We start from the raw sequence: 25,768 nt of genomic DNA, 5'->3' as shown, positions 1-25,768 counted from the left end.
TAAACCAATATCAAACGGTAAGACAGAGTGAATCCAGAGCTAAACAATGATGTATAGTAATATCAATACTATAATGCAGTGAAATCATAACTGACTGACTGAGAGGGTGCACTGCTGTATCAGATTATAACAATATCTTAAAATTTGGTTGACAGGACATCCAGAACTGAGCATTGTGAAATCAGATATAAAATGCTTCAGTTTTAAAAGATTTATTTGTTAAATCACAACTGATTTTGTGCACTTATAAGGCCACCTTTAGGTGAAACAAGTCTGCAATAGAAACATGGAGAAACTCTAATAAAAGATCATAAACCACTTAACACTTGTTTAGTTATAATAATAGGAATTCACTCCAAACTGTAAATATGAAACTGATACTGTCACCTTAGTCAGAATGAAACACAAACTACTTAAAGAAATGGGTGATCAAAGGGAAAAACTAAGAGAATATCAAAATAAACATAAGAGAACTTACACATGTGCACAGCCTCTGCGCACTGGATGCCAGACTGTGTGTGGGCTGGTGACAGCCATAACTGAAGGCAAGATATGGTATCAATAATAACTACCATCTTGTACTAAGGTTACAAAACTGTGCATTCTTTGTTTCCAGGTATATAAGATAAGTTTGTTATTCTATTGCTTATTATTTCTTTGTACTCCACCAGATGTTTGCTGTGCTAAATGCTGATTCATATTATAAGTTTCTCAATATATCTTTAAGAATGTACAATTACTAAAATGGAGTACACATATTATAAATACTTGATTTTCTTTTTGGTCAGCCATTACATCACCATATTTTACAAAATGTACACTACAAATACATCAATTTCTAAGCAGACTATGGGCCTCATCTAGTTTCACTGCTTCGGACCTCTGATGGGCTTAGTCTACCACTGATCAGCAATAACACAAATACTGGCTGTAAAAGCCTGATTTCTGTGATTAAATTCATCTTGTTAACTGTCTTGGTCAGTGTATTGTCATTATCACAACTGCAGCCTGAAAAGGCAGCAGAGCCATCTCAATTTGCAATGTGAACCACCAGAGTGAGTGCACACTGGTAATTCATCTAAACAGAGACTTTCTGATTTGTCAGCACTCTTACAACATATCAGATGATTTTGGCAATACTTTGCCCCTATTGTTGACACGTGAAGTACTGATACTATGAGTGAAGATCGGCTGAGCATACTTCAAAAGCACACGGAGGTCAAGAACTTCTTCATCTAATGCCCCAGCTATTGGACATGTTCCACAGGCTCTTCCTATCCATTTTCATGGTGTGAATGTGCAGCGGTAGTTAATTCTTATTTGACTTAAGGGCAGAAAGAACTTCACAAACTGAAGCTTGAATCGAAAGCCAGAATGTGATGATGTTGGATACTGACTAATAGCAAATGTACCCAGGGCCGTTTGTCATGGAATCTGAAAACTGTATTGCCATCTGGCAGCAAAACTAAAAATGCCCTCCCCCCCCCCCCCCCCCCTCGCCTCCAGAATTACAGTTTTGGGTAAGCTTTTCTTTTGGCTGGCCTGGTTTTGAAGCTTCACTGCCACAACCAGGCAGACACTTGCCTTTTTGAACAACAGAACTGGTGTTTCATAGGCACAATGACCCATGAAGGAAGACCTAGACTATCAGTGTCATCTTCTTTGGGAAGTCATCCTGGCAGCTATGAGCTGTGTATCTACCAAGTTAGAATGAACCTTGAAGATGGATGAATCTGTGTAATGAAACATGCAAATCTTTATTTATAATAATAATATCCACAAATTGAAAAGTGCAGTTGGATGCAGAAACAGTTTTTGTTTCTGCCTCAGCATCAGTTTTCGATTTGGATATAATAAGGTAGTCATTCGTTCATTCATTTCTACAACAAACATTCCTCATGAGACAAAAAGCTAAAAGCTTTTCCAAAAATAAATATATTCACAGTTATAGTATCAATATTTTGTTTTGGTGGATAAAGCAAAATAGACAAAAAGAACTGTATTCAATATGGATTCCATTACAACTCATAAGTGCATGGGGAACCTGAAAGCATGTAAGGCAGTTTTAATAGAACACATTAGTCATTATCAGACAACTGGACCATAGTTTTCAGTATTAATAACAACTTATATAAACAATGTGTTCTGATATTACATACAGAGTATATACATATAAATCACATTTATGTAATCCTACAAAAATATCATGGATACATACTCTGATGTATTAAATTTCAGGTCACAGTCTGGTTCACATGCAATAACAAAACTGAGAAACATGTGAGTGTCTACTGGTTCAAAAGAAATCTCTGACACAATATTCATATAAATGCATTCATATTTACAAAATTAAATTATATCTACAGTACATGATTTTCATATAACCAATACCAACAATGAAATATTTGTGTATGGGACCAGGTCTACTTCATATTAGAAGACACCAGTATACCTCAAAAAGTTGTTAATTTTATCTCTAAAATCACTCTGAGAGTGATTCCAAAATTCTTTTCTCAACTGATGAACTTCCATGGTTCCATCCTCAAATGACAGGACCTGAAAAACACGATTGCTTGATATTACTTGGAACACAATGTGACTATTTAATTACTTATCTGAAATTGTAGCAAAACTAAATAATCAAACTTAATCACCTAACTCCCCACCCTTCCTTTCCTCTTATACTTCCCTCTATTCTCCTTTCCACAAACATGCCATCTCTGTCAAATCTCCCACTCAAGAACGGTCAGGTGAGATATGCTGCAAGGTCAATACCTCATGCCTGACTCCTGAGTGTGACTTTGGTGCTGTGATGTGGGGCTCTCTTTGGTTTGTTTGGACAGAGAAGGATGGGGCAGTGCACGGGGAGAGATTTCTGGCGGTTGCCACTGAAAAAGGTTGGTGGCACTCTATTTGGCTATGAGGCACTCGGTACTGAATAACTCTGTTTGGAGCTCGCAAGGTGAGTAAGGAAAAACAGCATACATATGCCATGCTCAGATGGCCTATTGCAACTTCTGTTTTCCAGATCTCACTGTTGGTGCTGGTTTATCTAGAGGAAGAAACTTTCCTGCTCCTGCACTTATTAAGAGTGGGTGAGTACCATAATTATCCTCATGCATTGGTGGTTTTCCTCAGATCCGGGCAGTGGAATGTTTAGCATATTTCTTGGAATATTATTTGGCAGCTTGCCCATTTGCCCTGTTGTGGTGCATCACTTTCTTACTTATTTTGACACATGTGCATATTGCTTATTTAGTGCACCTTTGGCGTGTTCATGCCGACCTAGCAACACTATGCCCAGCCCCTCTCTTGGAAGTAATTTGTTTTTGCTTTTGGCTTCTATTCTGTTTTATTGTGTTCACCTGTTGACTGGGCTTTATATATTGTCACTTTCAGGCTAGTGTACTCAATATAAGTTTTTTAAAGAATGTTTGGCTATTTGGGCCACCTTTTGGAATTTCACATCTGAATCTGTTAAAAGATGCAACCTCTCTCGAGATGCCCCTTTTTCTGAATTACGTTAAAAAGAGTGGTTGTAATACGCATTTTCTCACTTGTCTTAAGAATTTTGATGTGTTCTAAAAGTCAATTACAATTTGGTCCCTCACATCAGGTTTGGCGTGTGTCTGCATAGCCTGGGCAGATCTGGTGCGTGCCAGGTTTGGTTGATATCTCTGCTAGGAGCCTTGACCAGCCTTATGATATGCTGTTAGTGATCATGCCTTACAGGCACCACTTCTGTCTGTAATCTGCCTGTTACATTTGGTATTTTTGTCTCTTATCATTTGAAAAGTTGGTATTGTGTGTGTGTTTTTCTCTCTTAATTAACCTTGCTTATTAGGGTATTTGGACAAAAACATATCTTGAAAGAGCACCCAAATTTAATTATCTATCTTGCAAGTTTTAAAGGTTCTGTTTTACAAGTATATTCTTTCTAAAGAAATAGTGCTTCCTTTGTTAAAATCACTTTAATTAACAATAATTTGAATTTGTAATAATAATAATAATAATTTTACTGGCCAAAAAATTTAAAAATATTTAAAATGAACAATGCTCAATTCTCCCCCCCCCCTCCCTCCCCCTCATGATCCAGCCATACTAATGTGCTATGACAAGCACATGCAGTGCTACCATAGTGCCATGCTACAGCGAATGTCACAGGGTGAGCATTTATATTTATTTGTATGTGTGTGAGGAGAGAGAGAGTTGGAGAGAGACAAAATATTTAGACTATAAATGAGCAAATATCCAAAACCTACAGCAATTTTCTGAGCTGGTACATGTGTCTATGCAACACATGTGCACACAAACACACACACACACATCATCCGCAGGTGAGTGGCTGTCTCTTCTCATTTCATTCTGCAGTTAAATATACCTTTCAGACCAATATTCTGCTGTCTCATGCATCATGTATCACTCTAACTGAAAGCTGTAACTTATAAATGTAACAAACAGTTTTAATCTAGTATTAACTTAATTTTAATACATACTCTTACACAGAGTACCTAGTTATGAAAATAATCTCAATACCACTGTTACTATCTTTGCCCCCATATCTTATCTATCACTTATGCAGTTGTGAGAAAAGAGTGGGGATATGCTGGTAGATTATAAACATATCAGTCCATGAAGTAGAATACACCATCAGCTGCAAAAAGTGAAAATTTGGTTTTAAGTTCTTGTCCGGCACACAGTTTCACCTTTCAAAAAAATACAATTCAGCGAACATTAAGATGCAAATTCGAAGTTTCAATCTACTGTGGATGTTAACAAACCACACAGGATTGTCAACACAAAAACAAAATGCACATGCACATACATATCAGTATAAGCTGTTACGGCCAACAAAGAGCAATGGAAAAAAGGTTGTTTCTTTGTGAACCATCCACATCCTCAGAAATAGTGCTTATATCGGCTGAAACCACTAAAGAGATAGATGAAATTTTACTCATTTAATGCATTCCAATCAGACCACAGTGACTGCTGCAGTCCCCAAAAGGCATAAACTTTTTCAACATTTTGTGTCACGCCTGCTTCCTTTAGTCAAATTGTGTCACAAATTTCTTGATTCTCAATTCTATTCATTACCTCCTCATTTGTTATATGATTTACTCATCTAATCTTCAGCATTCTTCTGTAGCACCATATTTTAAAAGCTTCTATTCTCTTCTTGTCTGAACTGTTTATCCTCCTATTTCACTTCCATACATGGCTGCACTCCAGACAAATACCTTCAGAAAAGACTATATTCAATGTTAACAAATTTACCTTCTTCAGAAATCTTTTCTAGCCATTGCAGTATAAATTTTATATCCTCTCTTCTTTGGCAATCATCAGTTATTTTGCTGCCCAAATAGCAGAACTCATCTACAACTTTAAGTGTCTCATTTCCTAATCTAATTTTGTCATCGGAAAACCTCAAAGTTTTTATTTCTTCTCTCTGAACTTTAATCCCTACTTCAAATTTTTCTCTGATTTCCTTTACTGCTTGCTCAATGTACACTTTGAATAATATCAGGGATAGGCTACAACCCTCCCTCAGCCACTGCTTCCCTTTCATGCCCCTCGACTCTTATAACTGCCATCTGGGTTCTGTACAAATTGTACACAGCCTTTTGTTCCCTGCATTTTACCCATAAGACATTCAGAATTTGAAAAAGAGAATTCGAGTCAACTTGTTCAAAAGCTTTTTCTAAGTCTACAAATGCTATAAATGTAGGTTTGGCTTTCCATAACCTATCTTCTATGAGAAGTCGCAGGGTCAGTATTGCCCTGCATGTTCCCATTTTTCTCCGGAATCCAAACTGGTCTTCCCCGAGGTCATCTCCCGAGCTATCAGTAGTTCTGATGGAATGTTGTCTACTCCCAGTGCCTTGTTTTGACTTAGGTCTTTCAGTGCTCAGTCATGTTCTTCACACAGTATCATTTCTCCTATCGCATCTTCATCTATCTCCTCTTCCATTACCATAATACTGTTCGCAAGCATATCTCCCTTGTATAGACCCTCTATATGCTCCTTCCACCTTTCTACTTTCCCTTCATTGCTTAGGACTGGTTTTCCAACTGAGTTCTTGATATTCATACAAGTAGTCCTCTTTTCTACAAAGGTCTCTTTAATTTTTCTATAGCCAGCATCTATCTTGCCCTAGTGATATATTCTACTAAATTCTTATGTTTGTTCTCTAGCCATTCCTGTTTAGCCATTTTGCACTTCCTATAAATCTCATTTTTTAGATGTTTGTATTCCCTTTTGCCTGCTTCATTTGCTGCATTTTTATATTTTCTCCTTCCATCAGTTAAATTCGGTATCTCCTGTGTTACAAAAGGATTTCTAGTAGCACCTGTCTTTTTACCTAGTTGATCCTCTGCTGCATTCACTATTTCATCTCTCAAAGCTACCCAGTCTCCTTCTACTGTATTCTTTTCCCCTGTTCATGTCAACTGTTCCTTAATACTCCTACTGAAACTCTCTGCAACCTCTAGTTCTTTCAGGAAGGTCCCATCTCCTTAAATTCCTATCTTTCTGCCATACCTTCAGTATTAATCTACAGTTCATAACCAATCAATTGTGGTCAGAGTCCACATCTGCCCCTGGAAATGTCTTACAATTTAAATGTATTCCAAAATCTCTCTCTTATCATCATGTAATGGATCTGAAACCTTTCAGTGTCTTCAGGTCTGTTCCATGTATAAAAACTTCTCTCTTGATTCTCAAACCAAGTGTTAGTTACGATTATATTATACTCTGTGAAAAATTGTACCAGGTGGCTTCCTCTTTCATTCCTTTCTGCCAGTCCGTATTCACCTACTATTTTTCCTTCTCTTCATTTTCCTACTATCAAATTCCAGTCTCCCATGACTATTAAAGTTTCATCTCCCTTAACTATTTGAATAATTTCATTTATCTCATCATACAGCTCTTCAGTCTCTTCATCATCTCTGGAAATAGTCAGCATATAAACTTATACTACTTGTGATGGGTATGGGCTTTGCATTTATCTTGGTTACAACAATGCATTCACCGCGCTGTTCATAGTCACTTATGCATTTTCCTATTTTTTAAATTCATTATGAAGCCTACTCCTGCATTACCCCTGTTTGGTTTTGTATATATAACCATGTATTAACCTGACCAGAAGTCCTGTTCCTCCTCCGACAGAATTTCAGTTGTTGTTGTTGTTGTGGTCTTCAGTCCTGAGACTGGTTTGATGCAGCTCTCCATGCTACTCTATCCTGTGCAAGCTTCTTCATCTCCCAGTACCTACTGCAACCTACATCCTTCTGAATCTGCTTAGTGTATTCATCTCTTGGTCTCCCTCTATGCTTTTTACCCTCCACGCTGCCCTCCAATACTAAATTGGTGATCCCTTGATGCCTCAGAACATGTCCTACCAACCGATCCCTCCTTCTGGTCAAGTTGTGCCACAAACTTCTCTTCTCCCCAATCCTATTCAATACCTCCTCATTAGTTACGTGATCTACCCACCTTATCTTCAGCATTCTTCTGTAGCACCACATTTCGAAAGCTTCTATTCTCTTCTTGTCCAAACTGGTTATCGTCCATGTTTCACTTCCATACATGGCTACACTCCATACAAATACTTTCAGAAATGACTTCCTGACACTTAAATCTATACTCGATGTTAACAAATTTCTCTTCTTCAGAAACGATTTCCTTGCCATTGCCAGTCTACATTTTATATCCTCTCTACTTCGACCATCATCAGTTATTTTACTCCCTAAATAGCAAAACTCCTTTACTACTTTAAGTGTCTCATTTCCTAATCTAATCCCCTCAGCATCCCACTATATCAAACTTTAACCTACCCATTTCACTTTTTACTCCTGGGGCCTTGTTTCAAATTAGGTCTTTTAGTGCTCTGTCAAACTCTTCACGCAGTATCACATCTCCCATTTCATCTTCATCTACATCCTCTTCCATTTCCATAACATTGTCCTCAAGTACATTGCCCTTGTATAGACTCTCTATATACTCCTTCCACCTTTCTGCTTTCCCTTCTTTGCTTAGAACTGGGTTTCCATCTGAGCTCTTGATATTCATACAAGTGGTTCTCTTTTCTCCAATGATCTCTTTAATTTTCCTGTAAGCAGTATCTATCTTACCCCCAGTGATATATGCCTCTATATCCTCACATTTGTCCTCAAGCCATCCCTGCTTAGCCAATTTGCACTTCCTGTTGATATCATTTTTGAGAAGTTTGTATTCCTTTCTGCCCACTTTATTTACTGCATTTTTATATTTTCTCCTTCCATCAATTAAATTCAATATTTCTTCAGTTACCCAAGGATATCTACTAGCTCTTGTCTTTTTACCTACTTGATCCACTGCTGCCTTCACTATTTCATCACTCAAAGGTACCCATTCTTCTTCCACTGTATTTCTTTCCACCATTCCTGCTCAATGTACAAAATGAATAATATCAGGGGTAGGCTACAACCCTCTATCACACCCTTCTCAGCCACTGCTTCCCTTACATGCCAATAAATTCTTATAACTGCCACCTGGTTTATGTACAAATTGTAAATAGCCTTTCTCTCCCTGTATTTTATCATACCATCTCTAGAATTTGAAAGAGAGTACTCCAGTCAACATTGTCAAAAGCTTTCTCTAAGTCTACAAATGCTATAAAAGTGGGTTTACCTTTCCTTAACCTGTGTTCTATGAGAAGTTACAGGGTCAGTATTGCCTTGTATATTCCTACATTTCTCTAGAATCTAAACTGATCTTTCCTGAGTTCAGATTTTGCCAGTTATTCCATTCTTCTGTAAAGAATTCATATTAGTAATTTGCAGCCATGGCTTATTAATCTGATGTTTGGTAATATTGACAACTGTTACCACTTGTTTTTTTTTTTTTTTTTTTTTTTGAAATTGTAATTATTATATTCTTCTTGAAGTCTGAGGTAATTTCGCTTCTCTCCTACATCTTTCTCACCAGATGGAAGAATTTCGACGTGGCTGGCTCTCCTTTTTTTGACTTTGGTCTTTCAGTCCTCTATCAAATTCTTCGTGCAGTTTCATATCTACCATCACATCTTCATCTACCTCCTCTTCCATTTTGATAATACTGTCTTCAAGTATATCTCCCTTGTATAGACCCTCTACACACTGCTCCACCTTTCTGCTTTCCCTTCATTGCTTCAGGCCAACGGCCTTGCCACAGTGGTTACACCGGTTCCCATCAGATCTCCAAATTTAAGCGCTGTCGGGCTGGGCTAGCACTTGGATGGCTGACCATCCAGTCTGCCGAGCACTGTTGGCAAGCAAGTTGCACTCAGCCCTTGTGAGGCAAACTGAGGAGCTACTGGATTGAGAAGTAGCAGCTCCGGTCTCATAAACTGACATATGGCCAGGAGAGTGGTGTGCTGACCATGTGCCCCTCCATATCCACATCCAGTGATGCCTATGGGCTGACGATGACACGGCGGCCAGTCAGTCCCATTGGGCCTTCCAAAGCCTGTCCGGATGGAGTATTTTTCATTGCTTAGGACTGGTTTTCCATATGAGTTATTGATATTCGTACAAGTGGTCCTCTTTTCCCAAAAGGTCTCTTTAATTTTTCTGTAGGTGGCATCTATCTTGGCTCTAGTGATATTTCCTTCTACATCCTTAAGTTTGTCCTCTAGCCGTTACTGCTTAGCCATTTTATAGAAAATTGTATTCCTTTCCACCTGCTTCATTTATTTTTATTACCTCCTTTCATCAGTTAAATTCAGTATCTCTTGTTTTATACTAGGATCCCTACTAGCCTTCATCTTTGTACCTAGTTGATCCTCTGCTGCATTCACTATTTCATCTCTCAAAGCTATCCAATCTCCTTCTATTGTATTCTTTTCCCCTGTTCTTGTCAACTGTCTCTTAATACACTCTCTGAAACTCTCTGCAACCTCTGGTTCTTTCAGTTTATGCAGGTCCCATTTCCTTAAATTCCTATCTTTTTGCCATACCTTCAGTTTTAATCTACAGTTTATAACCAATAAATTGTGGTCAGAATCCACATCTGTCCCTGGAAATGTCTCACAATTTAAAACTTGATTCCAAAATCTCTGTCTTACCATTATATATTCAATCTGAACCTTCCATTGTCTCCAGGTCTCTTCCACATATACAACCATGTTCATGTTTCTTAAACCAAGTGTTAGCAATGATTAAATTATGCTCTGTGCAAAATTCTACTAGTCAGTTTCCTCTCTCATTCCTTTCCCCTAGACCCCAGCCCATATTGACCCACTACAGGATGTCCCACATAAAACCGGTAGGCCTCACATCCTGGTTAATCATCGCTAGTCGAATTGCTTGTGAAGTGACAACATTGTGTCAAATGTTGGGTAGACTGTGTTTCGTTGGAAACTTAAGCACAGCTGTTTGTTTGTGTCTCAGTTGTTGCGAGAAGCTCATATTGCTGTTGCAGAAATGGGGCAGTTTGGTTTAGAACAGGGATTTGATACTGTGAAGTGTTACATACAGATAGGCCTCATCGAGGAATGTAAGGAGATGTTTGAAGTGAAGTATCGTGGTAGGAAACTCCCCATGACCAGCACTATACAAGATCCGTAAAAGAAATGGAGGGCTGTAAAATTCATTCAGAATGTGCGAAGGAAAAGGTGAGTGACAATGAGGAACCCTGAAACTACACACAGAATTCGCATGGTAAGGACATGGGCAATCTGGTGTAACTTGTACATCATGTCATAATGTACTAAAAGATATAAAATTAAAAGCCCATTATTCGAGTGTCGTGCAAGTTAAAATTTGAGGATCAGGAAAAAAAGAGTTCATTATGTTATCTAGCTGTTAACATTAATTGCTAACGGTTACTTAGACCCCTTGCTTTACTTCATTTCAGATAAGGCCTGGTTTCAATTTTCAGGTTATGTGAAGCCACAGAATTTCAGATATTGGTCGCAGGACAACCCACATATTCTGCATGAAGAACTTCTCCACTAGGAGAAGATACTTGTTTGGTGTGTGTTGCCCAGAATCACATTATTGACCCCATATTTTTCAATTATACCTTAAACAGTGCCAGATATCTAGAGATCTTTGACTCTTTCAATGAGTAATTAACAGATGCAGAGAAGCTGTATACATTATCCCAACAAGGTGTCCTCGCACAACAGATGATCTTAGATAGAACATTACTAGAGAAATTAACACCACCACAGTGGCTGAATTACAGCCTGTTACTATTACTCATCATGTGAAACTCGCAATACTTGGATACCCATGCCCACCACTTCCAGCATTTACCGTATACAGGTAACTACATGTTTTTTCATGTTACTATTACCTATTCTTTTTTAGTTATTTCATTATTCCTTGAATCTCAGGTATGAGGTGTACCGGTTTTACATGAGATACCCTGTATTTTTCCTTCTCTTCCTTTTCCTGCTATCGAATGCTGGTCCCCCATCACAAATAAATTGTTGTCTCCTTTACCTATCTGAATAATTTCTTTTATCTCATCATATATTACTTAAATTTTTTCAACATTTGCGGTGATAGTTGGCATATATACTTGTACTACTGTGGTAGGTGTGGGCTTTGTGTCTATCTTGGCAATGATAAAACATTTGTTATGCCATTCATAGTAGCTTACCCGCATTCCTATTTTCTTATTCATTATTAAACCCACTCCTTCTTTACCCCTATCTGATTTTGCATTTATAACCTCTATGATGAAGGCTAGTAGAAATCCTTGGGTAACAGAAGAGATTTTGAAGTTAATTGATGAAAGTAGAAAATACACACATCAAAACATGTTTTGCATCACCCCGGTTCCCAGAACTCTTGAAGATATATGTTGACTGTGGATATTGCATCACAGACACAGTCCTTTTGACTGTTCAGAGATGTCACTAAACCTGCCCAAAGATGTAAACAACCATGCATGAGAAGCACCTATTAGACAGAGGGGGTCTGACAGCCAATCAGTTTCAGTCATTCCACCAGGAAGGAGTTACGCAATCCGTGTTGTCTGTAGTTCAACCATGCCTAGACGGTCAATACCACAGTTTGATCATGTCAGCACTGTTACTTTGTGCCAGGAAGGACTCTCAACAAGAGAAGTGTCCAGGCATCTCGGAATCAACCAAAACAATGTTGTTGGGACATGGAGGAGATACAGAGAGACAGGAACTGTCGATAACATACCTCACTCAGGCTGTCCAAGGGCTACTACTGCAGTGGATGACAGCTACCTACAGATTATGGCTTGGAGGAATCCTGACAGGAATGTCACCATGTTGAATAAAGCTTTTCGTAGAGCCACAGGATGTCATGTAACGATTCTAACTGTGTGCAATAGGCTGCCTTATGCGCAACTTCACTCCCGATGTCCATGGTGACGTCCATCTTTGCAACCACAACACCATGCAGTGCGGTACAGATGGGCCCAATAACGTGCTGAATGTACTGCTCAGAATTGGTATCACGTTCTCTTCAGTGATGTTTTTTTTATTTTTTTATTTTTGTTATGGTTTTAGGGTGCAAAACTGCTATGATCTTAAGCATCCAAGCGATGAGTGTTGCATATACCTTCAACCAGACAATTGTTGGAGACGCGTTCAGAGGCAACTCGGTCAGGCTGAACGCCTTGGACAAACTGTCCAGCGAGTGCAGCAAGGTGGAGTTTCCCTGCTGTTTTGGGGTGGCATTATGTGGGGCCTGTGTACACCACTGGAGGTCATGGAAGGCACTGTAATGGCTGTACAATATGTGAATGCCATCCTCCGACTGATAGTGCAACCGTACAACAGCGCCCCCATCATGCACATCTTGTGAATGACTTCCTTCTGTATAATGACATCGCTCAACTAGAGTGGCCAGCATGTTCTCCAGACATGAACCCTATCCAACATGCCTGGGGTAGATTGAAAAAGGTTGTTTATGGAGGACGTGACCCACCACCAACTACTCTGAGGGATCTATGCCAAATTGCCATTGAGGAGTGGGGCAATCTGGACCTACAGTGCCTTTATGAACTTGTGGATAGTATGCCATCATGAATACAGGCATGCATCAATGCATGAGGACATGTTACTGGGCATTAGAGGTACTGGTGTTTACAGCAATCTGGACCACCACCTCTGAAGGTCTCACTATATGGTGGTACAATACCCAATGTGTGGTTTTCATGAGCAATAAAAAGGGTGGAAATGATGTTTATGTTGGTCTCTATTACAATTTTCTGTGCAGATTCCGGAATTCTCAGAACCAAGGTGATGAACAACTTTTTTTATGTGCGTATATATATGCAGTGAATTAAGCAGACAAAAGGGAACACAAACGTCTCAAAAATAAGATAAAACAGGAAGTGTGAAATGGCTAAGCAGGGACAGCTAGGGGACAAATGTAAGGATGTAGAAGCATATATCACTACAGGCAAGATAGATACTGCCAGAGGAAAATTAAAGAGACCTTTGGAGAAAAGGTATGAATATCAAGAGCTCAGATGGAAAAACCTGTAATGAGCAGAGAAGGGAATGCAGGAGGAAGGGATATATCGAAGGTCAGTACAAGGGCAATGTACTGAAGGGCAATATTATGGAAATTGGAGAAGACATAGATGACAATGAAATGGGACATATGATACTGCGTGAAGAATTTGACCGAGCAGTGAAACACTTAAGTCAAAACATGGCCCTGGAAGTAGACAACATTCCATTAGAACTACTGATAGCATTGGGAGAGCCAGCCATTGCAAAACTCTTCCATCTGGTGAGCAAGATGTATGAGACAGGCAAAATACCCTCAGACTTCAAGAAGAATATAATAATTCCAATCCCAAAGAAAGCAGGCATTGACAGGGGTGAAAATTACTGAACTATCAGTTTAATAAGTCATAGTTATTAAATACTGACATGAATTCTTTAAAAATGAATGGAAAAACTGGTAGAAGCTGACCTCAGGGAAGATCAGTTTGGATTCTGTAGAAATGTTGGAATATTCTAGGCAATACCGACCCTATGACTTATCTTAGAAGATAGGTTAAGAATAGGCAAACCTACGTTTCTAGCATTTATAGGCTTAGAAAAATCTTTTGACAATGTTGACTGGAATACTCTCTTTCAAGTCTGAATGTGGCAGGTGTAAAATACAGGGAGCAAACAGCTATTTACAAATTGAACAGAAACTACATGGCAGTTATAAGAGTCCAGGGGCATGAAAGGGAAGCATTGGTTGATAAGGGAGTGAGACAGCCTATCTCCGATGTTATTCAATCTGTATTTTGAGCCATCAGTAAAGGAAACAAAAGAAAAATTTGGAGTAGGAATGAAAATTTATGGAGAAGAAATAAAAACTACAAGATTTGCTGATGACATTGTAATTCTGTCAGAGACAGAAAAGGACCTGGAAGAGCAGTTGAATGGGCACTGTCTTGAAAGGAGGATATAAGATGAACATCAACAAAAGCATGACGAGGATAATGGAATGCAGTCGAATTAAGTCGGGTGATGCTGAGGGAATTAGATTAGGAAATGAGACACTTAATGTAGTAAATGAGTTTTGTTATTTGGGGAGCAAAATAACTGATGAAGGTTGAAGTAGAGACAATATAAAATGTAGACTGGCTATGGCAAGGAAAGCCATAAGAAGAGAAACTTGTTAACATTGAGTATAGATCTATGTGTCAGGAAGTCTTTTCTGAAAGTATTTGTATGGAGTGTAGCCATGTGTGGAAGTGAAACATGGATGATAAACAGTGTAGGCAAGAAGAGAATAGAAGCTTTTGAAATGTGGTGCTACAGAAGAATGCTGAAGATTAGATGGGTAGAACACGTAACTAATGAGAAGGTACTGAACAGAATTGAAGAGAAGAGGAATTTGTGGCACAACTTGACTATAAGAAGGGATCAGTTGGTAGGACACATTCTGAGGCATCAAAGAATCACCAATTTAGTACTGGAGGAAAGTATGGAGGGTAAAAATCACAGAGGGAGACCACGAAATGAATACATTAAGCATATTCAGAAGGATGTAGGTTGCAGTGGTTATATGGAGTTGAAGAGGCTTGCTCAGGATAGAGCAGCATGGATAGCTGCATCAAACCACCAAACTTCATTAATTCTCACTATATCTAAGTTCAACCTAACCATTATCTGCCTGATTAAGGGATATAACATTCCACACTCTGAGTTGTAAAATGACGGGTTTGTTTTTCCTGATGATGACATCCTCCTGAATAGTCCCCACATGGAGATCCGAATAGAGAACTATCTCACCTTCAGAATGTTTTACTGAAGACAATGCCATAATCATTTAACCATACAGTAGAGCTGTATGCCCTTGGGAAAAATCACGGCTGTAGTTTCCCCTTGCTTTCAGCCATTCGCAGCACCAGCACAGATAGGCTGTTTTGGTTTATGTAACAAGGACAGATCAGTTGGTCGCCCAGACTGTTGCCCCTGCAACTACTGAAAAGGCTGCTCCCCCTCTTCAGGAATCACACACTTGTCTGGCATACAGTACAGCTATATGTATTGCTGAGGCACACAAATCACCCCACCAATGGAACGATCCTCTGTTTATGGGGCTAGTTTATTAGTCTATTAAATTTATGGTGCATTGATATCCACCATTGGGGGGCTCGAGTCATATCATTTACTGCTGCACAATAGCTTGTGTTGATCATCAGAGACAGTAACATGTGTTGTTTCCACTGGTTTGTGAAAACTTAAATCAACTGTAGTTGTGTTAGTTATTTAAAACCTGCACCTACGTTTCAATCTAGCAGTTGGCGGAATTCTGACCAGTTGTCAGTAACCATTCAACAGTTTATTGTAAATTAGTGACACATTTTAGGTAAATAAACCTGCCCCTAGATGAAGAGAAGCAGAGCCAAATTTTATTAAACAATTTTAATTTAACCCTTGTAGCATCGAAACCGGAATGTGTTACGAAGACATTCTTCAATTAACATTTGCATTCTGATGGAGGGCAATATTAGATTTAAATTGGGCCAACTCAGGTGCTACTGTTACAGCAAAAAATGTGATCATTATGTACTGTATCCTCTGGTGACACAGTCACCAACCACACAGTTTTGTATTGTAGACAGCCAGAGCTCTAGTCTGCTAATGACACTTCCTCTGGAGCTCAGACAAAAACAGTCTGCAGCATCTCTCAAATACACCAGCTGTTTACAATCTAACCTCCAGCAGCTGTCACAGTAGCGTGTGCTGCCAGCTTCACTGCCAGAGGCTTCTGCGAGTTACGTGCCTTCGCGGTATCCTTCCACTGGAGGAGTATTTAGGTTGTCGTCCGCTCACTCTGAATTCACTTCATATTCCAGAATTCATGCTGACCACACTTAGTGGTTCCACAATCAGACCACTTTTGCTGAGCACACTGTACACTCTGGGTTCTATGCTGGCTGTGTCTAGTGATCTATCACTCGGAGTTCATTCCTCGAGCACACTCTACTCTCTGTCCCCTCTGCTGGCTGTACCTACCAGTCCACCATCTGAGTCCACAGCAGCTCAGTCCTTTGCAAGACTTCATCTCCAAGCTCACTGTCTCACAGTACACTAATACCATGAACATTGTCCACCTACGAATACCTGATAATTTCATGCTGGGACTTTCCAGTGCTTCAGTGAGTAACTATCAGACTTAACCAAGTAGCACAGATTCATGTTCCAAGAAAGAGTTATTGTATTTTGTTATTAGACTCAGCAAAATTTCATTGTTATTGGCTATGTGGGTACATCAATGATAGTGTGTTGTTTCCCTCAGTCACAAACACTATATTTAATCAGCATTGTGCTCTCAGACTGCCAGCAGTGTTGTTACCCAATATTTATGAAAACTAACAACTGAATGCGTATTGTACCTCCATAGGTACTGCCCTGTGTTGCTTTTATCCTTTTCCCATATGAAGTTGGGAATACATGATAAGCCATTTGAGTTAGCATAAGTAGTTCTGAACGTAGCAGAGATAATATCAGACACACTTTAGCAGGTAGCTTAAAGAACATCTTTTGATGTGAGCAGTCAAGTAAAGCAACTCAAAGGGAATGTTTCCTAAATTATTTCTGAGTAAAAATGCATTCTTACTCTTCACTAAACTGCGCTTGTGGCCCTTGGTATAGATAATATTCCACCAGAACTGATGAGATTGTCGAGTTAGTCTGCCATGACAGAACTATTCTACCTGGTGTGCAAGATATACAAGACAGGAGAAATATCCTCAGACTGTCATGAATAATGTAATAATTCCAACTGCGAAGAAGGCAGGTTGCAAAATACTGACACATGTCATTTACAGAAGAATGAAAAAACTGGTAGAAGCTGAGCTTGAGGATGATCATTTCAGACATAGACTGGAATACACCCTATGAAACTGTGAAAATATCTAGAATGAAATACAGGGAGTGAAAAGCTATCTAAAATTTGCAAGAAATCAGACTGCAGTGATACATTCGTAGGATATGAAAGCAAAGCAGTAGTTGAGAAGGGAATGAAAGAGCATTTTAGCCCATCCCAGATGTTATTGAATCTCTACTTTGAGCAAGCAGTAAAGGAAACCTATAGAAAATTTGGAAAGGGAATTAAAGTTGAGGGAGAATAAATTAGAACTCTGAGGTTTTACAATGACAGAGATGGTAAAGAACTATGAAGAGCAGCTGAATGGAATGGATGGTTTTTTGAAAAAAGTTATAAGATTAACATCAACAAATTCAAAACAAGGGTAATGAAATGCAAGCGAATAAAATCAGGTGATGCTAAGGGAATCATACTAGAAAATAAACACTAAAACTAGTACATGAATATTGCTATCTGGGCAGCAAAATAACTGACAATGTCTGAACAAGAGAAGACATAAATAAAATGGAGAATGGCAACAGTAAGAAAAGTATTACTGAAAAAGAGGAATTTGTGAACATGTAGTCTCAATTTAAGTGTTGGGGAGTCTTTTCTGAGGGTTTTTTTTTTTTTTTTTTTTTTTTTTTTTTTTGGGGGGGGGGGTGGGGGGGGTGAGTGTGACCCTATATGGAAGTTAAACAATTCAGACATGCAGAGAACAAAAACTTTTGAAATGTGGTGCTGCAAAAGAATGCTGAAGATTAGGTTGGTACAGCAAATAACTAATGAGGAGGTACTGAATCCAAATTGGGAAAAAAGAAGAGGGATTGGTTGGTAGGACTCATAAAAAAAAGGTCATCACAGAACTGACAATTTGGTAATGCAGAAAAGTATTGGGGAGGCGAAGGGCGAAGGGTAACTGTAAAGGAAGATCATGATTTGAATACAATAAGCAAGTCAAATGGCTGCAGTTTGCAGTAGTTATGCAGAGATGAAGAGGCTTGCACAGGATAGACTAGCATGAAGAACTGCATTAAAATAGTCTTGGGACTGGTGATAATAACAACAAAATTATATAATAATTTCCAAATCACACACGGCACACATTTTACAAGCCCTACACCAAGATTGCTGCCGGATGATGCTCTTGATAAAATCAGACCATTGTCATTCACCTGGCCTGAGATGGATAAAAAAAATAAAGAAACATGTTCATGCATGCACAAAGCCCACAAAACACCAACTCAAAATCTGGCTAACACCTATCATCCGTTGGAAGAATTGTTGTAGACTTTGTTGGACATTTTCTGAAATACATATGTTTAATTAAACTGGAAGCCCTTTAAAACTCCTTTTAGGGTAGAAATCATCAACAGAAATGCCATAGTGGTAACACCGGTCCCTGTCAGATCACCGAAGTTAAGCATTGTTGGGCTTGGCTACCACCTGGATGGATGGCCATTCAGGCCCACCAAGTGCTGCTCAACGCAAGTGGGGTACACCCAGCCCTTTTGAGACCAACTGAGGAGTGAGTACATTGAGGAGTAGCAGCTCCAGTCATGAAAACTGACAACAGCCTGGAGAGCAGTTCACTGACCACATTTTCCTCCACATCTGCATCCAATGATGCCTGATGGCTGAAGGTAAACAATGGTTGGTCGGTACCTTTGGGCCTTTCAAGGCCTGTTCAGATGGAGTTTATGTAGTAAGTATGCAGTCCATCACTACAGAAGTGAAACTATGGCCTATGATAACAACTTTAACTTTTGAAAATCTTCTCTATAGGATACTGGTAAACAATGGCCCCAGTTTTTGTCCAAAGTGTTTTCACATTTCTGCACCTGAAATGGCATTACACACCTCATAGTGATGGTCTCCAGCCATCTTAAAATGGCAAAGCATTGAGAATGATATTTAGTTTTAAGCAGTAGGTGACAAGGACCATGCGAGAGTTCTCAACTGAGGCATGGAACACACTATTTTTCACTATGTACAGCACAATGCCAATCAACAGTCAACAGATATCCTCCACAATCACAAGCCATGCACCTAAATGCTGTGGCCACCTGATGTCACTATCATAGGTACTGCAGCATGGGCACACACACATCACTGAGTACTAGGATGACTGAAGGGTATGTGGTCCATCTTCAGCATACGGGAGGCAATAGCCAGGGGCACCAAGTGCACCTCCCCAGCTGTCACGACTGGCCAACATGAAGGTCATCTTAGAGCAGGTGCTAACACAGTTTTCATGAACCAAAGCAGTGATATGACTCACAGCTGTGGTCAAACAACAATGCCACATCTAATAGCAGCACTTCAAAAGAGAAGCTCTACAACCCAAGACATTACCAGAACACTGCTGGCACTTATGTATACCCCTCAATAAGTTAATACAAGGCTGGCCGTATCTGGCCAAAGTGCCAGTGATAAGGGGAAGGATTTAGGACCACAGCAGGAAGAGGATTTCAACAAAACATGAAAATTGTACAGAAGGCAGTCAATACACAAAATGAGGATGCCACACAAGTAGTAAGTACCAACAGGTACTGGGGCCATGACCATGGTAGTGCCACTTGACATGGGTGATTTGAGTCCTTGTACCATGCAAATAATGTGACCCACGGCCACTTCTCATTATTTGGTCCTATCTATGCCAAGTCATCATCACTAACTGGGTTGTGCACTGCTACTATCACTGTACTCAGACTTTGGCCAGTTATATGAGTAGATGGCATTTACTGATCCTATGGTTGATGGACTTTGTGTTCTCATTTGGTTATTTTTGTTTTACTCTTTGGACAATCTCAGTGCACTGCTGCTATGGGCTAGACCATGGACATTATAGTGTTGTTCTCCATAACATTTCTTTGTGTGTGACATTAAATATGCAGGTTCTTGGCCTGAAAATAGACCACATTCAGATCAAGTTTACCAGTAGTGCTGGTGATATAATCTATTGCCTTAACATCAGAATCTGACATTTCTGAAGGAAAAAAATAGTAATATACCAGTTGTGACTACAGTTACATACTTACTAGTGTTGGAATTTCTCTTCCATTAATATGCCTTGGTGAAAGCCTCATAGATGTTGCTGTTTTTTCACAGCAGACAGAATGAACTGGTGACACATCACTTACATTCACATCCCAAACTTGTATCCTAATAAACAGAAACAATATAAACAATGCATTTATAAATTTAAGGATTGTGTAGTAATATGGAACACTAATCGCAGGATACGGCCAACTAAATACTTAAAAAAGAGTACAGTCATGAGCAACAGATGTAGTGTTCAAAAAATGTACACCTTTGTATATTCTTCTATTGCAGAAATATGATACCAGATACAATTATATTAGAATTCATGTTTTATTGTAATGCAAACTTGAATAAGAGAATAAATTCACAATTATGAGAACAAAAAAATGTGTATTTGCATGGAGGTCTTAGTTACCGTTGAGGAGAATAAATGAGAACTAAAACCAACAAGTCCAGATGTAACAATAAAGGCATATCTTTAACATAACTATTCCCAGTGTCTATTGTAAAATAAACTGGCAATTTGTTATTTTTGTTAAAACTGTTATTTTTGTAAACTATGCATGAACTAATTTTGCATGCTGTTAACATTATATTGTGACTCAGAAGAGTGAATATGTGGTGTTTAAAATTTATTGTGTATGTGGCGCAACACACTTGCCTACAGACTTCAAGATTAATGTTGAACTTCAGTGTTGGTCAGCATAATTAAGATAGGATGGGTAATCTACTAATAATTACAAACACAGAAAACTTTGTATATTACTAAGGAGATTTTTAAGAATATGCACACAACTGTAATAATCTCATTGGACTTCATTGTGCATATGCTCAAACTATACATAGGCAACCATTGTAGACACTACTTACGTTGCCCCACTTGGTCTTTTGCAGGATTCTACATGCTTGAGTGAAGATATCAAAGAGATTTTTATGATGAACTCCCCCTGAGTTCAATGGAGCTTTTGCAGCACATTCATGGGAAAATAGACCTTCATTTTCTTCCTCCAACTTGCTTTACAATTGGCACTTGACATAATTTTATCAGTACAAAATTATTTGAAGACACAATTAATTCAATGAGCTGATGATTGTCTGATATCTTATGACCATAGCATTGGAATTGTTTATAACTACCTTCACCTGCCAGTTACAGTGCCTGTTACTCAATATTAATTCATGCTCTGGTAGCTTTTTTGATGATATTATAATTCCTGGGGAGTGGTTTCATTGAAAAATCATGAACACATGCAGTATCTTTCAAAATAATTTGATATTACACCAGGCACATTCAAACACCCAATTCAGTGTAGGTCAACCTTAAGGGCACAGAAGGCACAATAATGAGATATGCTGTAAATGAATGTTTCATTGGTTAGTACATTTTCATTTCTTGTTATTTTTAATTTATTCACCTCATTTTCCTCTATTAACTTTACCTTGTCATTTTTTTCTTCCTACCTTCTCAAAATGGTAGCACACTATGTTAAATTTAGTTGATCTTATCACAAATACTTTGTAATTATTTTATAATGGTTTCCAACAGCTGCTTAACTTTTGTTAATGAATAACTTACTTGTTCCAGATCCTTGACAGTTAGTCTACACAATGCAATCCACACAATACAATGAATGAATGAATGAACAGATGCATTGTACAGACCATGAGTTGAAGCAAGTTATTTCATACTTTTCTAATATTGAAGAGGTAGGTAAAAAATGTTAAGAGTGTAAACAAAACACATCTACAACAGATAAGTAAGTGAGCTCACAAACAGTCAAAAAATGTATGGGTATCAATAGTGGTTATAAGGAAAAGTAAGATATATTCTACACAAACATCAAATCAATGGCAAGGTATATCATGCAGTTCAACTAGAATTAACACAGCGATTAAAAAATGTAAATTAATGTTAGCTATGAGGCTGTCAACTACCACAGGATGATAAAAGGAAGCAGATAAAGGAAGCAGATACCTTGAAGTTCAGTTATTAGCAAAGGTGATAACTAGAGCCTGGATTTTCATGAAAATGCTTGTTGCATGCATGTTTGCATGTTTTGACCATATGGGAAGTAAATACATGTTTCAAAGATTTCTTCAGTACAACAACATGAATTCAGAAATTTATAATACGTATTATATAATTTTTCTGGCTTTCAACCATATATTCCAATAACTTGTATGATAGCGTCTTTCACTAATGTTTCCTTTTTTTTTTGTATGCATTAGCCAAAAGAGCAGAGCTTGAGTAATCCTGTGAATTTTGTTATTGTCTGTAAACTTCATAGTAAGCTGTAGTACCAAGTTGGGCTTGGCAGATGTGGGTACAAGTCAGTATACTTCGTGCCTTCTCTCACTGCTGCCAATTACTACTAACTACAGTGAATGGTATGAATTATTCTACTTGAGCTTCTGGGAAGAAAAGTTTGTTGCCAGCACTGTGTGAAATACTCCTTCCAATGCACTACTCTCCCCTGCTCCCTACCCTCTATCTGAAATTGCCTCTGAGGTGAGCTCAACATGAAATTTCAACTTTAGAAGCGAAAAATTTAAGCAATCATGAGCAGGATTTTGCTTCACAGAAAAGTGTGTAAATATGGCAACAACTTATCACTAAACCATTTTCTTCTTACATTTGTTTTAGAAAGCCAGTCAACACAGAAACACTTTTCATTTTTGCTGCCAAAGAAAAGCGCCTGAATTCTGTACTGCCCGGGATGTAATGAACAGAGGTACTTGATATATTTGTGTCAAATTAAAAAGTTTAGTTATAGCTGTTATGAGGGCTGTAACAAGAGACCTTGTGTCAAAATGGACTGAGGGAAATGAATTTCTAACAATGGACAGTGTTGTCATTTACTGAGACTGTTGCATTAAGGATGTAAATAACTGTGTATTTGCCTTATTATTACCAGACAGTAGTGTATTTTAAAGAATATTTTTCCAAACCACTTGTACACAATATTGTGCTATTTTGTTTAATCTTTATTAAGCCTAGAACATGTATGCATAAAAATATAATACCTTTATAAGCTATATTTTGTTTGCAGATCACATGCTCAAAAAAGTTTTAAGTAGATCAGCAAGTAGCTTCCACGTGCCATACTGCAAAGATGAAGCCATGAAAAGACACAAAGTTCTAAACATGAAATCATTTATTAGTATAATACCAACTAAGCAAATGCAAAATCCATTTTCATGGATCTATGTGATGCTTTGGCAGGAGTAAACATACTATTTGCAAAACTAGCAAATATTGCATTCAAATGATTTTTAGAAAAACACACGAAATATGATACCCCAGACCCCACTACTTTACACAAAAATAACTTCACATCAGGCAGGTAGGTTAGAAAATTTAAAAAGAGAAATGGGTAGGTTAAAGTTAGATATAGTGGGAGTTACTGAAATTCTGTCGGAGGAGGAACTGAACTTCTGGTCAGGTGAATACATGGTTGTAAATACAAAACCACACAGGGGTAACGCAGGACTAGGGTTCATTGTTGTTGTTGTTGTTGTTGTGGTCTTCAGTCCTGAGACTGATTTGATGCATCTCTCCATGCTACCCTATCCTGTGCAAGCTTCTTCATCTCCCAGTACTTACTGCAACCTACATCCTTCTGCATCTGCTTAGTGTATTCATCTCTTGGTCTCCCTCTACAATTTTTACCCTCCACACTGCCCTCCAATGCTACATTTGTGATACCTTGATGCCTCAGAACATGTCCTACTAACCGGTCCTGTCTTCTTGTCAAGTTGTGCCACAAACTCCCCTTCTCCCCAATTCTATTCAGTACTTCATCATTAGTTATGTGATCTACCCATCTAATCTTCAGCATTCTTCTGTAGCACTATGTTTTGAAAGCTTCTATTCTCTTCTTGTCTAAACTATTTATCGTCCACGTTTCACTTCCATACGTGGCTACACTTTATACAAATACTTCAGAAACGACTTCCTAACACATAAATCTATACTCGATGTTAACAAATTTCTCTTCTTCAGAAACGCTTTCCTTGCCATTCCCAGTCTACATTTTATATCTTCTCTACTTCAACCATCATCAGTTATTTTGCTCCTCAAATAGCAAAACTCCTTTACTACTTTAAGTGTCTCATTTCCTAATTCCCTCAGCATCACCCGACTAAATTCGACTACATTCCATTATCCTCGTCATGCTTTTGTTGATGTTCATCTTATATCCTCCTTTCAAGACACTGTCCATTCCGTTCAACTGCTCTTCCAAGTCCTTTACTGTCTCTGACAGAATTACAATGTCATCGGCGAACCTCAAAGTTTTTATTTCTTCTCCATGGATTTTAATACCTACTCCAAATTTTTCTTTTGTTTCCTTTACTGCTTGCTCAATATACAGATCGAATAACATCGGGGAGAGGCTACACACCTGTCTCACTCCCTTCCCAACCACTGCTTCCCTTTCATGCCCCTCGACTCTTATAACTGCGACCTGGTTTCTGTACAAATTGTAAATAGCCTTCGCTCCCTGTATTTTACCCCTGCCACCTTTAGAATTTGAAAGAGAGTACTCCAATCAACATTGTAAAAAGCTTTCTCTAAGTCTACAAATGCTAGAAATGTAGGTTTGCCTTCCTTAATCTTTCTTCTAAGACAAGTCATTAGGTCAGTATTGCCTCACGTGTTCCAATATTTCTACGGAATCCAAACTGATCTTCCCCAAGATCGGCTTCTACCAGTTTTTTCGTTCGTCTGTAAAGAATTTGTGTTAGTATTTTGCAGCTGTGACTTATTAAACTGATAGTTCGGTAATTTTCACATCTGTCAACACCTGCTTTCTTTGGGATTGGAATCATTACATTCTTCTTGAAGTCTGAGGGTATTTCGCCTGTCTCATACATCTTGCTCACCAGATGGTAGACTTTTGTCAGAACTGGCTCTCCCAAGGCCGTCAGTAGTTCTAATGGAATGTTGTCTACTCCCGGGGCCTTTCTTCGACTCAGGTCTTTCAGTGCTCTGTCAAACTCTTCATGCAGTATCTTATCTCCCATTTCATCTTCATCTACATCCTCTTCCATTTCCATAATTTTATCCTCAAGTACATCGCCCTTGTATAGACCCTCTACATACTCCTTCCACCTTTCTGCTTTCCCTTCTTTGCTTAGAACTGGGTTTCCGTCTGAGCTCTTGATATTCATACAAGTGGTTCTCTTTTCTCCAAAGGTCTCTTTAATTTTCCTGTAGGCAGTATCTATCTTACCCCTAGTGATATATGCCTCTACATCCTTACATTTGTCCTCTAGCCATCCCTGTTTAGCCATTTTGCACTTCCTGTCGATCTCATTTTTGAGACGTTTGTATTCCTTTTTACCTGCTTCATTTGCTGCATTTTTATATTTTCTGCTTTCATCAATA

At 38.6% G+C, this 25,768-nt stretch overlaps 1 protein-coding gene across 2 annotated transcripts in view; it reads right to left on the bottom strand.

Annotated features, from left to right (window-relative positions):
* Positions 1-1,508: 1,508 nt before the first annotated feature.
* LOC126468286 (cytoplasmic dynein 2 intermediate chain 1) overlaps positions 1,509-25,768 on the bottom strand; it is a 185,851-nt gene continuing 161,591 nt past the window's right edge. For both annotated transcript variants that reach the window (XM_050096537.1, XM_050096538.1), the window contains exons 18-19: positions 20,376-20,499; positions 1,509-2,556 (exon numbers count right to left, since the gene is read on the bottom strand). In XM_050096537.1, the coding sequence (XP_049952494.1) occupies positions 2,434-2,556; positions 20,376-20,499 (247 nt within the window). In that variant the 3' untranslated portion in view covers positions 1,509-2,433. The remainder of the gene's footprint in view (positions 2,557-20,375; positions 20,500-25,768) is intronic.

This window comes from Schistocerca serialis, chromosome 1 (assembly GCF_023864345.2).
Source record: "Schistocerca serialis cubense isolate TAMUIC-IGC-003099 chromosome 1, iqSchSeri2.2, whole genome shotgun sequence".
Classification (NCBI taxonomy): Eukaryota; Metazoa; Arthropoda; class Insecta; order Orthoptera; family Acrididae; genus Schistocerca; species Schistocerca serialis.
The sequence above is the reverse complement of the archived record's forward strand: the minus strand, read 5'-3'. Positions and strand labels throughout refer to the sequence as shown.